Source organism: Eptesicus fuscus, chromosome 22, assembly GCF_027574615.1.
Source record: "Eptesicus fuscus isolate TK198812 chromosome 22, DD_ASM_mEF_20220401, whole genome shotgun sequence".
Classification (NCBI taxonomy): domain Eukaryota; kingdom Metazoa; phylum Chordata; class Mammalia; order Chiroptera; family Vespertilionidae; genus Eptesicus; species Eptesicus fuscus.
In genome coordinates this window covers 20,687,785-20,701,030 of record NC_072494.1, presented here as the reverse complement: position 1 = coordinate 20,701,030, position 13,246 = coordinate 20,687,785, and the positions used below count along the sequence as shown (strand labels likewise).

At 43.3% G+C, this 13,246-nt stretch overlaps 1 protein-coding gene across 3 annotated transcripts in view; it reads left to right on the top strand.

Moving 5' to 3' along the window:
* The first annotated feature begins 253 nt into the window (after window positions 1-253).
* COP1 (COP1 E3 ubiquitin ligase) overlaps window positions 254-13,246 on the top strand; it is a 109,595-nt gene continuing 96,602 nt past the window's right edge. For 2 of the 3 annotated variants that reach the window (XM_028152057.2, XM_028152056.2), the window contains exons 1-3: window positions 258-911; window positions 7,740-7,799; window positions 10,236-10,333. In XM_028152057.2, the coding sequence (XP_028007858.2) occupies window positions 499-911; window positions 7,740-7,799; window positions 10,236-10,333 (571 nt within the window). In that variant the 5' untranslated portion in view covers window positions 258-498. Of the gene's footprint in view, window positions 912-7,739; window positions 7,800-10,235; window positions 10,334-13,246 lie in introns of all 3 variants that reach the window. The other variant, XM_054711489.1, reaches the window with a different exon arrangement.

The following is a 13,246-nucleotide window of genomic DNA, read 5'->3' as shown; positions in this document are numbered from 1 at the left end:
CACCCTGACCATTCATTCCGCCATCCTCCGCCTTGTCATCCATTAAGAAGGCCTGCCCTCCGGTACGTCACGAACAAAAACAGCTCTCGTAGACAGCTGCTGTCGTTACTAGGCCACCGCCGTCACCGGAGGCGCGCCGTGCGTATCTGAGCACCACCCGGTCGGCGTCTGAAGTCGTATTCCCCCGCCGCTCCCGCCCCTTCCGCCGCTCGCGCACGCGCACGGCCGGCCCTCGGCGCGTCCGGGTTGGCTGCGGCGGAGACGGCGGCGGCGGCCTGGAGGGCGGTAGTGGTTTTCACTCTGCGTGATTAGTTTCCTCCGCCCCCTCCCGTTGGACGCTGTTGTGTGGTCGCCTTAAAAAAAATCAACTTTATTGTTCCTCGGCCCCACCTCCCGGCGCGGAGCGCATCCTCAGGATGCACTGAGGCGTAGGGTAGGGACGGCGGCGGGTCGCGGTCCCTCTCCTCCGAGAGCCCGGCCGGAGGGGAGGGAGTCACGATGTCCGGGAGCCGCCAGGTCGGGTCGGGCTCCGCTGGGACCAGTCCTGGCTCCTCGGCGGCCTCTTCGGTGACTTCCGCCTCCTCGTCCTTATCCTCTTCCCCGTCGCCCCCTTCCGTGGCGGGTTCGGCAGCGGCGCTGGGGTCCGGAGGGGCAGCCCAGGCCGCGGGCTCCGGCGGCCTCGGGGGCCCGGGGCGGCCTGTGTTGGTGGCGGCCGCCGTGTCCGGCAGCGGCGGCGGCGGCGGGGTGGTGTCCGCGGGCCTGTCCCGGCTCAGCTGCGCGGCCCGGCCCAGCGCCGGCGGAGGAGGGGGCAGCTCTAGCCTCGGCAGCGGCAGCAGAAAGCGACCTCTGCTCGCCCCCCTCTGCAACGGGCTCATCAACTCTTACGAGGACAAAAGCAACGACTTTGTCTGGTGGGTGTGAAGAGCAACCCCCTTGTCGCTCAAGTCTGAGCTGCTGTTCGGGCTGGTGGGTCCGGGTGAGGTGGCTGTTCGGTGCTGCAGGGGGATTCGAGCTGGTAGTTGGGGTTAAGATGGGGGATTTTGGGGTCCCGAGCAGGGTGCCGTAGTAACGAGGTAAGTGCTGGTGGAGGGTAAATGAAGGGAGTTTAGGGAATAAGAAATAAGGAGGGACGGGGGCCGAGATGGGCAGTCAAATAAATGGATGTGCTTAAAAGAAGAAAGCTGGGCAGGGAGGTGGGCCTTGAGTTTTCTGGCTGCCTGGTGAATTAGGCATCCTCACAGTCCGATTGCTTGTCGAAGTGGATTAAACTTGTAAAGGAATTGTTGGCCAGAGTTTGCTTATTGAGACTGTGGTAGCTGGTGCTCTAAGCACAGGTATGGATGTTTTAAGGAGAAGTAGTATTTCATGTAAGTATCAGTCCTATTTCCAAGGGCGGGCCCCTTTTAAATCTGCTGATGATGCTACTGTCATCAAGAAAGTCTGTTTCAAAAAAAAATTTCATCTCTCAACTGAATGTCTGGCAAGAGGGGAACCACATTTACTAAATCTCATTCATGTATCAGATGTAACTGGTGTAATGCATTAGAGTGTACTGGAACTTCTGCTTTGAGAGACACTAAGTATTAGACATTTTGTCATCATAGTTGGCATCATGAATGAAACACCGTCGTGTTTAGTTATGATATTTGGCATAGAGGGTAAAGTTAGCTGTAATAAGTGAAAGATTTAGTTGATTGTATTGTTGAGAGTGTTTTGGGATTTGCATTGGATTTGTATCTGAAATGCAGTCTAAATGGTAGAATTGTGAGAAAGGAATTGCATTTAGGTGAGTGAGAACTGGTAGGATTTTGTGCTTGTTCTCTGGAGAAAATTGTATATAGACTTAGAATATTAGTGATATAGGAAGTTGGCTTGCACTCTCATAGGGGAAGTTGATTCACTTCAGGGTCGAAGATCTGAATTTGTGTCATTACAGTTGACCATTGAATCACAGGGGTTTGAAGTGCCTAGTCCATTTATACCTGGATTTTTAAAAATAAATACAGTTGGCCCTTGTATCAATGGTTTTGCATCTATGAATTCAACCAACGCTGAACAAAAACAGTATTTTCGTATACTTAACCTTAGATAGAAAATAATGTTTTCCATCCCCAATTGGTTGAATCCACCATTCGAAGGGCCAACTGTAGAGTCAGAAGTTATAAGTGGATTTTCAACTGTGGGGTCAATGCCTCTAGCCCCTGTGTTATTCAAGGATCAGTTATAATGAATATAATAGGAAGTTACTTAGTCTTACAATGTCCAATTCTTGCAGTTAATAATGTCTGTTCATATTTTTGCTTTTTTCTCAAATACGTCTGGATTCAGAATTAATTCATTTTTAATTGAAATTGGGCTATAAATGTGATTGTCACTTATAAATAACTGAAGTAGCTTATTATTGGGTCTTATTACTGAAGTAGCTTATTAAGAGGTGTTTGTGCCCACACTCAGTAGAGAGCATCATATGGTAAAGTAGAAGCTAATGAAACAAAGTGAGGGTTTGCAGGGTTCAATTGTCTTATTGATTGATTGAATGGTTTTATTTATTTATTTATTTTTGATTTTACAGAGAGAGGAAGGGAGAGGGAAGAGAGAGATAGAAACATTGATGATAAAGAAACATCCATTGGCTGCCTCTTGCACACCCTCTACTGGGGATTGAGCCTAAAACCTGGGCATGTGCCCTGACTGAAATTGAACCAGTAACCTCTTGGTGCATAGGACGAAACTCAATCCACTGAATAACACCTACTGGGCTGATTGAATTATTTTAGAGAGAGACAGATAGCAATTGGTTGCTCCACTTATCCATGCATTCACTGGTTGATTCCCTTATGTGCCTTGACTGGGGAATCAAACCAATTGTTTTTTGCCACCATTTGCATTTCACTTTTCAGTAGGCTAAAAGAACACATGCCAGCATCCATATAAGTACGCTATGTGAGAAATAAGGGAATCAAGCATTCATTCAGCAGATATTTATTCGGCACTCACTGTCTGCCAGGCACTGTATGAGTTTCATTGTACTTACTATCAGCTATTTTATAGGAAACTAGAGGCCCAGTGCACGAAATTCGTGCATGGGTAGGGTCCCTAGACCTGGCCGGCAATCAGGGTCAATCAGGGCCTTCCTTCCAGCTACCAGCTGGAGTCTTCCTTCGTAACACACCGCCCCCCTAGTGGTCAGCGAACGTCATGGCGAGTGGTCAAACTCCAGTCGGTTGAACTCCCAAGGGGCCAATTTGCATATTAGCCTTTTATTATATAGGATTGGTGAGGGATGGGGAGTGTAAGTAGCTGACACTTTTTTTATTTTTTAGGAGTAAGGTTATTTCTGCTGAAGTTGACTATTCAGAAGAATTCATTAATAGGAATCTAGTTTCTCTATTCTCAAGCTAGATTTGATTTGGCCAATCTTTTGGAGTAGGAAGATACGGATTAGGCAAGGCTCAAGGAATCCTTTTCATTTCTAATTGACTTTGGGTGTGGTTGGTCTGTCTTGTATGCTTCACAGTCTAACTGAATCAATCCCAATTACTCTATGCTTTTACATTTAAATGACAGTGAAGTTTGACAATTCCTTATTCATTACATTTTAAAGATGTTTATACTTCACATTGCATTTTATCCTTAAAGCAATTCTGTGAAGTTATCTAGACTTCCAATTTTAATATAACACTAATCCTACCTAATAAAAGAGTAATATGCAAATTGAGCATACTTCACTACACCCTTAAGCCACGCCCACCAGTCACTCCCATCAGCCAATCAGGAGCAAATATGCAAATAAACCCAACCAACATGGCTGCAGCACAGAGAGCAGGAGGGAGGCTTGGGTTTCCCCGGCAATAGGAAGACAAGCTTTCCACCTGCCCTTGCCGGCCTAGGCCTCCACGCAAGGCTACAAAGTTTCAATTATAGAAGGTAAACAAATCCAAACAGAAATGGTGGCAGCCACTGAGCTGGAAAGAGCGGGAGGCAAGGGTTGCCCCCAGCAATGGAGGAAGCTAAGCTTCTGCAGCCCTGGCCAGTCCAGGCCTCCGCTTAAGGCTACAAAGTTTCAATTATATTAGATACATAAGTCCCAACAGAAATGGCTGCATCCACAGAGCGAGCAGAAGGCTTGGCTCCACTCCAGGCAACAAAGTTTCAATTGTAGAAGGTAAATAAATTCCAGATACCAAGGCCTCAGCTTGGGTCGCCAGGGGGCGTGGCTGGCCTGCAAACCACCACAGGCCTCTCGCTCAGGCCGCCCCACGCCCAAAGAGAAGCCCCACCCTGATCCAGGACACCCTTCAGGGCAAACCAGCTGGCCCCCACCCCTGCACCAGGCCTCTATCCTAATAAAAGAGTAATATGCAGATTGACCATCACTCCAACACACAAGATGGCTGCTCCCATGTGGTCAAAGATCCTGCCCCCATGTGGACACAAGATGGCCACCACAAGATGGTCAGCAAGGGAGGGCAGTTGAGAGGGACCAGGCCTGCAAGGGAGGGCAGTTGGAGGTGATCAACCCTGCAGGGGAGGGCAGTTAGGGGTGACCAGGCCGACAGAGGAGGGAAGTTGGGGGCAAACAGGCTGGCAGGGGAGCAGTTAGGCATTAATCAGGCTGGCAGGGGAGTGGTTAGGGGGTGATCAGGCTGGCAGGCAGAAGTGGTTAGGGGCAATCAGGAAGGCAGGCAGGCGAGCAGTTGGGAGCCAGCAGTCCTGGATTGTGAGAGGGCAGTCGGACATCCCTCGAGGGGTCCCAGATTGGAGAGGGTGCAGGCTGGGCTGAGGGACACTCCCCCCCTCTCTGTGCACGAATTTTGTGCACCTGGCCTCTAGTCCATATATATATATATATATATATATATATATATATATATATATATAAAGGCAGTGACCGTGACGACCGAAACGGCCGTTTGACCAGTCACCATGCGTGCTAGCATAGATGCATAGACACAGGTAAAGTCTATGAGTGAACTAAGAATGAACAAGACAAATGCTTGCCTTCACAGAGCTCGCACTGTAAGAAGGTTAGGTCAGGGATGAGAATTCAAAATTGCCACCAGCACAGACCTGAGGTCCCACTTCTCAGAGCAGCCAGAGAAACACCTGGTAGCAGACTGGGGGCATGACTGAAGGGCTGAAGCCAACGTGAAGGCGGGGCCGTTCTGGATTTCCTAGAGGAGCCAATGGCTGCCTAGGAGGCGGAGCTTTTGATGCTGACTGGCATAGAAACCGACCAGTCAGAACCAAATCTGGGTGAACTGTGAGGAGCCAATGGCTGCCTAGGAGGCGGTGCTTTTGACGCTGACTGGCATAGAAACTGACCAATCAGAACCTAATCTGGGTGAACTGCGAAGGCAGAACCTAAGGTGGGGGCTGAGGAGGGGTTTTAAGGGCAACAGCTGTTTGATGTAAGGTGTAAGAATGTGGTTCAATTTTTTAATAACTGGTTTGACAGTATAGTGCATATGGCTGGCTATCAGTCCAAATATAAGGGTTATGTATTTTTGTCTGCCAAGAGCATCTCCTCCTGCTGAAAAAGGCTTTCTCCCCCCATTTAAGCAATCCTATCCTATGTAATCTATCTATACTAATAAAAGGGTAATATGCTAATTAGACCAGGTTGACCGGCCATCTTCCAGACAAAGCCATGGTGGTGGGGGCCGAGGCAGAGGCAGTTAGGGGTGATCAGGCTGGCAGGGGAGAGCAGTTAGGGGCGAGATCAGGCTGGCAGGGAGTTAGGGGTGATCAGGCTGGCAGGAGAGGGCAGTTGGGGGCAACCAGGTCGGCAAGGGAGGGCATTTGGGGGCGATCAGGTCGCAGGGGAGGGCAGCTGGGGGCGACCTGGCCAGCAGGGGAGGGCTGTTTGGGGGCATTAGGCAGGCAGGCAGGTGAATGGTTAGGAGCCAGTGGTCCTGGATTGCGAGAGGGATGTCTGACTGCCGGGTTAGGATCGGGCCTAAACCGGCAGTCGGACATCCCCTGAGGGGTCCCGGATTGGAGACAGTGTAGGCTGGGCTGAGAGACACCCCCCACCCCCAGGCACGAATTTTGTGCACTGGGCCTCTAGTATAATTATATTTCGATTGAGGTACAAAGAATTTAAGTAACGTTTCTAATTGGACAGCTAAGGGACAAAATCAGAACTCAGATCTCCTAATTTTCTTTTCTTTTTTTTTTTTTTTTTTTTAAACAGCATATGATTATATTTAATACACAAGTTTGATACAACCAAATAGATCTCCTAATTTTCGACCTAGTGCTTTCTTTGTATGGAATTAGACTACATATCCTTAGGTTTGAGTACATGTGTTTAGCCTAGTGGTTTTTAAATGTGGTAGATTGGAGGGAAATAACTGTTCTATAATCACATGAGATAAATGTTTTTAATCTCTAACTCCTTCCTCCCCATGCCTGTCTGTCTGCTCATCTCCTGAGAGGATTTACCAGAATTGGAGGCTGGAGTGGGCAATCTGGTTCGCAAAAGCTCCACTGGTGATTATGACATGTCGTCATCTTCTTGAGAATAATTGATTTAAAGTCAAATGCCTAATTTTCAGTAATACATATTGACCTCTCTTGACTTATATTTTTTAAAAAGTTTATTTTTAATTGCAAAATTGAACATTTTAGGGATTTATAGTTTTCACACAAAGGATCAAAAGTATATATTATCAAATTGCAGGTCATTCTAACTGATTTATAGACAGACTTTGTAGTACAGGAGAGTAGTATTTAGCTTGAAGTTGGAAAAATCGTTGACATTCAAGGAAGTTTTTGTTACTTTCATTTTTCAAATTTTTCTTACATGATCCATTTAATTAAAGTTACTTGAGTCCAGCCTGTATTTGAAAGATGACTTTTTAAAAAAATATATATTTTACTGATTTTTTACAGAGAGGAAGGGAGAGGGATAGAGAGTTAGAAACATCGATGAGAGAGAAATATCGATCAGCTGCCTACCGCACATCCCCTACTGGGGATGTGCCCGCAACCAAGGCACATGCCCTTGACCAGAATCGAACCTGGAACCCTTGAGTCCGCAGGCCGATGCTCTATCCACTGAGCCAAAGTCAGGGCAAGATGACTTCTTTTATTCTTTCACATTACTACTGCCTCTGCATTAGCTTTTCAACTACCTGAAATGCTCTTTTCTACCTCTGCAAAGCCCAGTTATTCTCTAAGTTACAACTTTCTTAAGGACTCTTGTGATTGCATTGCACTGTTAAAAATTATGTGTGAGTTAAAGTGTTGGGGCCATTTTAATATACTTATTTAATTCATCTTAGAGCTTGATGGCCATTAGTGCCATCTTGAACAAATTGTCATTTGACCTGCAATCCCCTGAAGTTTATTCAGCTCAAGAGAAATTTCATCTCTCATTGATAAGATGTTTGGAGACTTAGTTGTGTATGGAAATAGGATTTTGTTGTATTGTTGCTTGCCTTTTCTAATTTGAAATCACTCTACTTTAAAAGTATCAATTATTTGCCCTAGCCGGTTTGGCTCAGTGGATAGAGCGTCGGCCTGCGGACTGAGGGGTCCCAGGTTCGATTCCGGCCAAGGGCACATGCCAGGGTTGTGGGCTCGATCCCCAATAGGGGGCGTGCAGGAGGCAGCCAATCAATGATTCTCTCTCATCATTGATGTTTCTATCTCTCTATCCCTCTCCCTTCTTCTCTGAAATCAATAAAGAAATATATTTTAAAAGTATCAATTATTTTCTATTTTCTTTTTAGCCCTATCTGCTTTGATATGATCGAGGAAGCATACATGACGAAATGTGGCCACAGCTTTTGGTAAGATGATTTTACTTAGCAAAATTGCCTTTTGGCATTCTTATATCTGTGTGTAAATGTAGTTAGTGAGAGGTTTTGTTTTTTTTAAAGTAATTTTCGTTACCTTGTAATCATTTTTTTGATATATCTATACTAATAAAAGGGTAATATGGTAATTAGACCAGGAGACCTTCCAGGAGACCATCTGGACAAAGCCATGGTGGTGGGGCTGATGCAGAGGAGGTTAGGGGTGATCAGGCTGGCAGGAGGGCAGTTAGCGGCAAGTTGGCTGGTGGGAGGGGCAGTTGGGGGCAAGTAGGCTGGTGGGGGGGGGCAGTTGGAGGGGAGCAGGCCAGCAGAGAGGATCAGTTGGGGGCAATCAGGCTGGCGGGGGGCCGGCAGGAGGGGCAGTTGGGGGCGAGCAGGCCAGCTGGGAGGGGCAGTTGGGGGGGAGCAGGCTGGCAGGGTGGGAGTTGGGGGGGGAACAGGCTGGCGGGAGGGGCAGTTGGGGGTGAGCAGGCTGGTGGAGGGGCAGTTTGGGGGGAGCAGGCTGGCGGAGGGGAGCAGTTGGGGGCGAGCAGGCTGGTGGGAGGGGCAGTTAGGGGCCATCAGTCCGGCAGGGGCGGGCAGTTACAGGTGATCAGGCCGGAAGTGGGGGCAGTTGGGGTTGATCAGGCCGGCAGGCAGAGTGGTTAGGGGCAATCAGGCAGGCAGGCAGGTGAGTGGTTAGGAGCCAGCAGTCTCGGATTGTGAGAGGGATGTTCCAGATTGGAGTGGGTGCAGGCCAGGCTGAGGGACACCGCTCCCCCGGTCCCCCCTCCCTGTGCACGAATTTTGTGCACTGGGTCACTAGTCTTTATAGGTTCTTTGGCTCAAGGCAGTAAGCATATGGTTGGTGCATAATATCTGTGAAGTAGTTAGGTTTACCATAGGCTTTACAGGTGAATTTTAAAACTTCTGGGTTTATTAATTGTTAAAGAGCTTTTAACTGCTCTTTTAGAAAATTGGGGTGGTGGTTCTGGGTAATCAGGACAAAGCACCTTTAACTCACTTGTGGGGATAGGCATGAAGCCCAGTAAAGCAGACTAGAAGGACGGAAAAGGGTATAGAGCATTAAAAACTCCTGTGTTCTCTTTAACACTTTTATCATGTCATTGTTATGTGTATATTTTGTAAAATTTAGTTGTGGTAAATACACATAATAAAATTTACCATCTTAACCACTTTTAAGTTCAGTAATGTTAAGTATATTTGCACATTGTTGTTGTTCATTCAGTATCCAGAACTTTTTCTTGCAGAACAGCTACTACATCCAATGGCAAGTTAGCCAATAGAAAAATTTTTTAATTCCATCATTTATAACACATAACCCAATTTTCAGAGATGCCAAAGTGTAAAAGAAGAAAAAACGTTCAATTCAGAATAAAAGAAATATAACAAAGTAAAACAAAGTGAGGGAGGAGCCTTGGATAGGCCAGTAGATAAAGTAAAACACAATTAACTCACTGTACACTTGAGATCAAAATTTAACTACAAGCAGACATACAGGAACTCTATACCTATTAACTCCTCATTTTCCATTTCCCCAGCTTCTGTCAATTGCCATTTAACTTTCCATTTCTGTAAATTTGACTATTCTAGACCTCATATAGGTGGAGTCAATGGTACTTGTCTTTTTTGTGACTAGCTTATTTTACTTAGCATAATGTCCTCAAGTCTCATTAATATTGTAGCATGTATCAAAATTTCCTTTCTTTTTAAGGCTGAATAATATCCCATTGCATGTATATATTATATTTTGTCTATTCATCTGTCAGTGGACTCTTGGATTACTTTTATCTCTTAACTGTTGTTAATAATGCTACTTTGAACATTGGTATATAAATATCTCCTTGAGACACTGCTTTTAGTTCTTTTGGTTATATATCCAGAAGTGGAATTGCTGGATCATAGATAATACTATGATTAATTTTTTTTTGAGGAATAGCCATACTACTTTATATAGCTGCAGTACCATTTTACATTCCCACCAACAGTGCATAAGGGTTCCAATTTTTCCACATCCTTGCCAACACTTGTTGTTTTTTGCCCCCTTTTTTTTTAATAGTAGCCGTCTTAATGGGTATGTAATCTGTGTATGTTTAATTCCTGTTGTTTATTTTTTTTGTTTGGGAGTGGTATATTCTACTTGCAGTTAATAATCTTTTTAAATTTTATATTCAGTAGATTTGTTATTTGAATTTATTTTTCAATAACTTTTGTATACTATTGTCTAATAAATGCTCTATGTATCTTCTTTATGATATACACATATAAGCTGGAATAAATTGGATAAACTATTTGATTGCTTAAGTTGAAAATGAGGAATAGAAGACTAATAGGCATTATTTTGTGACCAGTTTATTAATCTATCGCTGACTTAATCAAACCTATTTTATTGTTTTTCTCTGCTAATAGCTACAAGTGTATTCATCAGAGTTTGGAGGATAATAATAGATGTCCCAAGTGTAACTATGTTGTGGATAATATTGACCATCTGTATCCTAATTTCTTAGGTGAGTCTTTGGAATGATTTTTTATTTTTAAAATACTTTTCCCCCCAAAGTGTATGCTAGCATTTAATTTATTCAGAATTATAGCTTCACCTTTCTTTTCTACTCACCAGATGCTTTCCCCAGTCTTACCTGGGTTGTGACAGATTCCATACCTTATCATATTATTTTTAATTTTTTTTATTTGATTGACACAACTCATAGATTCTTGCATAGATGGCTGGACAGAATGTGAGGCTAAAGGAGAATGCCAGATGTCCAGAATACTTATCTCTTTATATAGTGTTGTGCATTCCTGCTGTTTCTGCTTCAGGGGCAGAAGTAAAAGACAGTGGAAGAAAGGATTAAGGTAGAGGGGGGAAGGCAAAGAAAAGCCATGAGCATTCCTTCCACTGTGCAGAGAGTCTGACCTGGGAGGCAATAGAAAAGTAAGAAGTAGGGAAGGAAGATATGGATGTAGAGCTTTTGAGAGTGGAATGATAGCTGGAGAAGAGAGACAAAATAGGAAACCCTTAGGGTAAATAGTAAATGGTTGATAATAATATCTAGTCAGAGACAAGATATTATTATCAAGATATTTGTGAATATCTAAAAATTCTACTTGTTGAATAGCCTAAGATTTGTTAGAAATCTTTAGATTGAGTTTTTAGGAATGAAGATTAATTTTCCAAAGATTAATTTTTAGATATGAAGTAAAGTACTACTGGGTATGTTTGTCAAAAAATTTAATGCTTTATTCTAAGGAGTAACATACTCAGAGTTAGAGTGTGATGTTTACTTGTACTAGTATATTAGATTCTGACCTGCTAGTGCTTCATTTGCAGTTTGACTTTCTCAGCTCAAATGCTGGTTTATAATAAACCATGAATTTGAAACTTTTTTAGCTATGGCTTTTCATTTTTACCTCTGCTCTAAAATTGCATTGGCTACAATCCTTTTTTCTCTCTACAATTCAGTATTTGTTTTCATTAAGGAAAATCATTAGATGATTGCACAGCAGAAAGGAACCGTGGAAGAAATATTGTGAAGGTTTTCTGTTGAAATATCAAATTCTTCTACATAGATAACGTTTTATGATAAATTTGGAGAAGGAACTTAGGAAATTAGGAAATATAAGTGGTTTGATATTCTGCAAGACTGGACTTCATGGCCTAGGTTAAATAAAAGGGAAAACAAAATCCTTCAAAGCAGAAGCCTTTGTTCCTGAACTTGGATTAATGCTGCTGTGTGGGCTCTAGAATCACTTTTCTATCAGTTGCATAACTTTGGAAAACTACTTCTTTTGAAATGGTTACATATGGAAGGGGAATCAATTGTTCTGAAAATTTGGAGATTTACTAAAATTTTTAAGCAGTATTGCTTAAGTCCATAAGTTAGAAATTCTGTTATGTGACTTTCTAAATGGTGAGAGAGAGAGAGAGAGAGAGAGAATATGCTATACACCAGTATGGAAGGAATGTAAAAATGTTGGAAAGTAATTTCATACTATAAATACAGTGTACTATATATTAGTGTGTGTGTGTGTGTGTGTGTGTGTGTATGTATGTATGTATGTATGTATGTGTGTATGTGTGTTCACTAGTGAATATTGAAGTCATAGTTACTGATTTTCTAAGCTAGAAATTATCCTGGTGATGATCCAGTTTTTAAACGATGATAGTTTTTTATGGATAGAAATTTTTTATTTTGGGTAATTGGAATGTAAGTTTTTTTGAAGCCTTAATTACAGTGGAGCTTCCAATGAGTTTTTTTTTATGTCAGCCATGGAAATAACATTTTATCCTGATAAATCTATTTCTGTTTTTCTGCACATCTTCAGCCTTTACCTTTGTATAGCGATGGTCAGACTCTTAGGTTTCCTCACAATAAGTACATAGGGATTATATTTCTTATGCACTCAGGATACCACTGAGATATCTTTCTAAAGTAGAATACCGCCGAAACCGATTTGGCTCAATGGATAGAGCGTCGGTCTGCGGACTAAAGGGTCCCAGGTTCGATTCCGGTCAAGGGCATGTACATTGGTTGCGGTCACATCCCCGGAGGGGGGTGTGCAGGAGGCGCTGGTCGATGTTTCTCTCTCACTGATATTTCTAGCTCTCTATCCCTCTCCCTTCCTCTCTGTAAAAAAATCAATAAAATATATTTTTAAAGTAAAATACCACTTGTTGTTTGTTTGTTTTTTTCCCTATACTGAAAAACTCTTCTAAGTTATTTACTTACATTGCTTCAGCTCTCAGAGCTCTCTCTCTTGATCCTGGAAGGCTCATGTGGGTGAGGGGGTTGGGTGGCAGTGTCTCATCCAACTATTCCACTTCTGCAGTTCTGCAATTGTTCTCCTCCACTCCTGCAAGGCTTGCTCTCTAGTCTCCCTGTTCCTTCCTGTGCAAGATCTCTCTTTAGCTGCCCCAGCCTTTCTCTCTCTCTCTGTCTCTTTCTTCCTCTTCCTCTCCCTCTCCCTTCCTCTTTCCCTCCCTTTCTCTCTCCTAGTTTCCTCTGTCTATTGATAAAAATTGTAAATTAATTTTAAATCTTCCTAATGAATGGCCCTCTTTTTAAAGGAAAGAACAACATGAATGCAAAGTTTAAAATTCCTGTGTGTGTTTTTTAAAGTAGCTAATGCATTTTACATCCTTACTACTGCCAGATACTGTCCTAAGTACTTTATGTTAACTCACTAAATTATCATTTGTCATCTTCATTCCTCAGGTGAGGAAAGTAAGGCAGAATTTAACTGTATAAAAGTTACTCAGCCAGTAAGTGGCAGAATTGGGATTTGGTCCTAAGCAGTCTGGCTCAAGAGTCTATGCTTTTACTACACTGTCCTACATCTAAAAAGACAGTTGCTAAAAAGTAAAATTTAGCAGTAGAAATGCATTGTTTGTTCTTAGTACTATGGGTGTTATAAGAATCCAT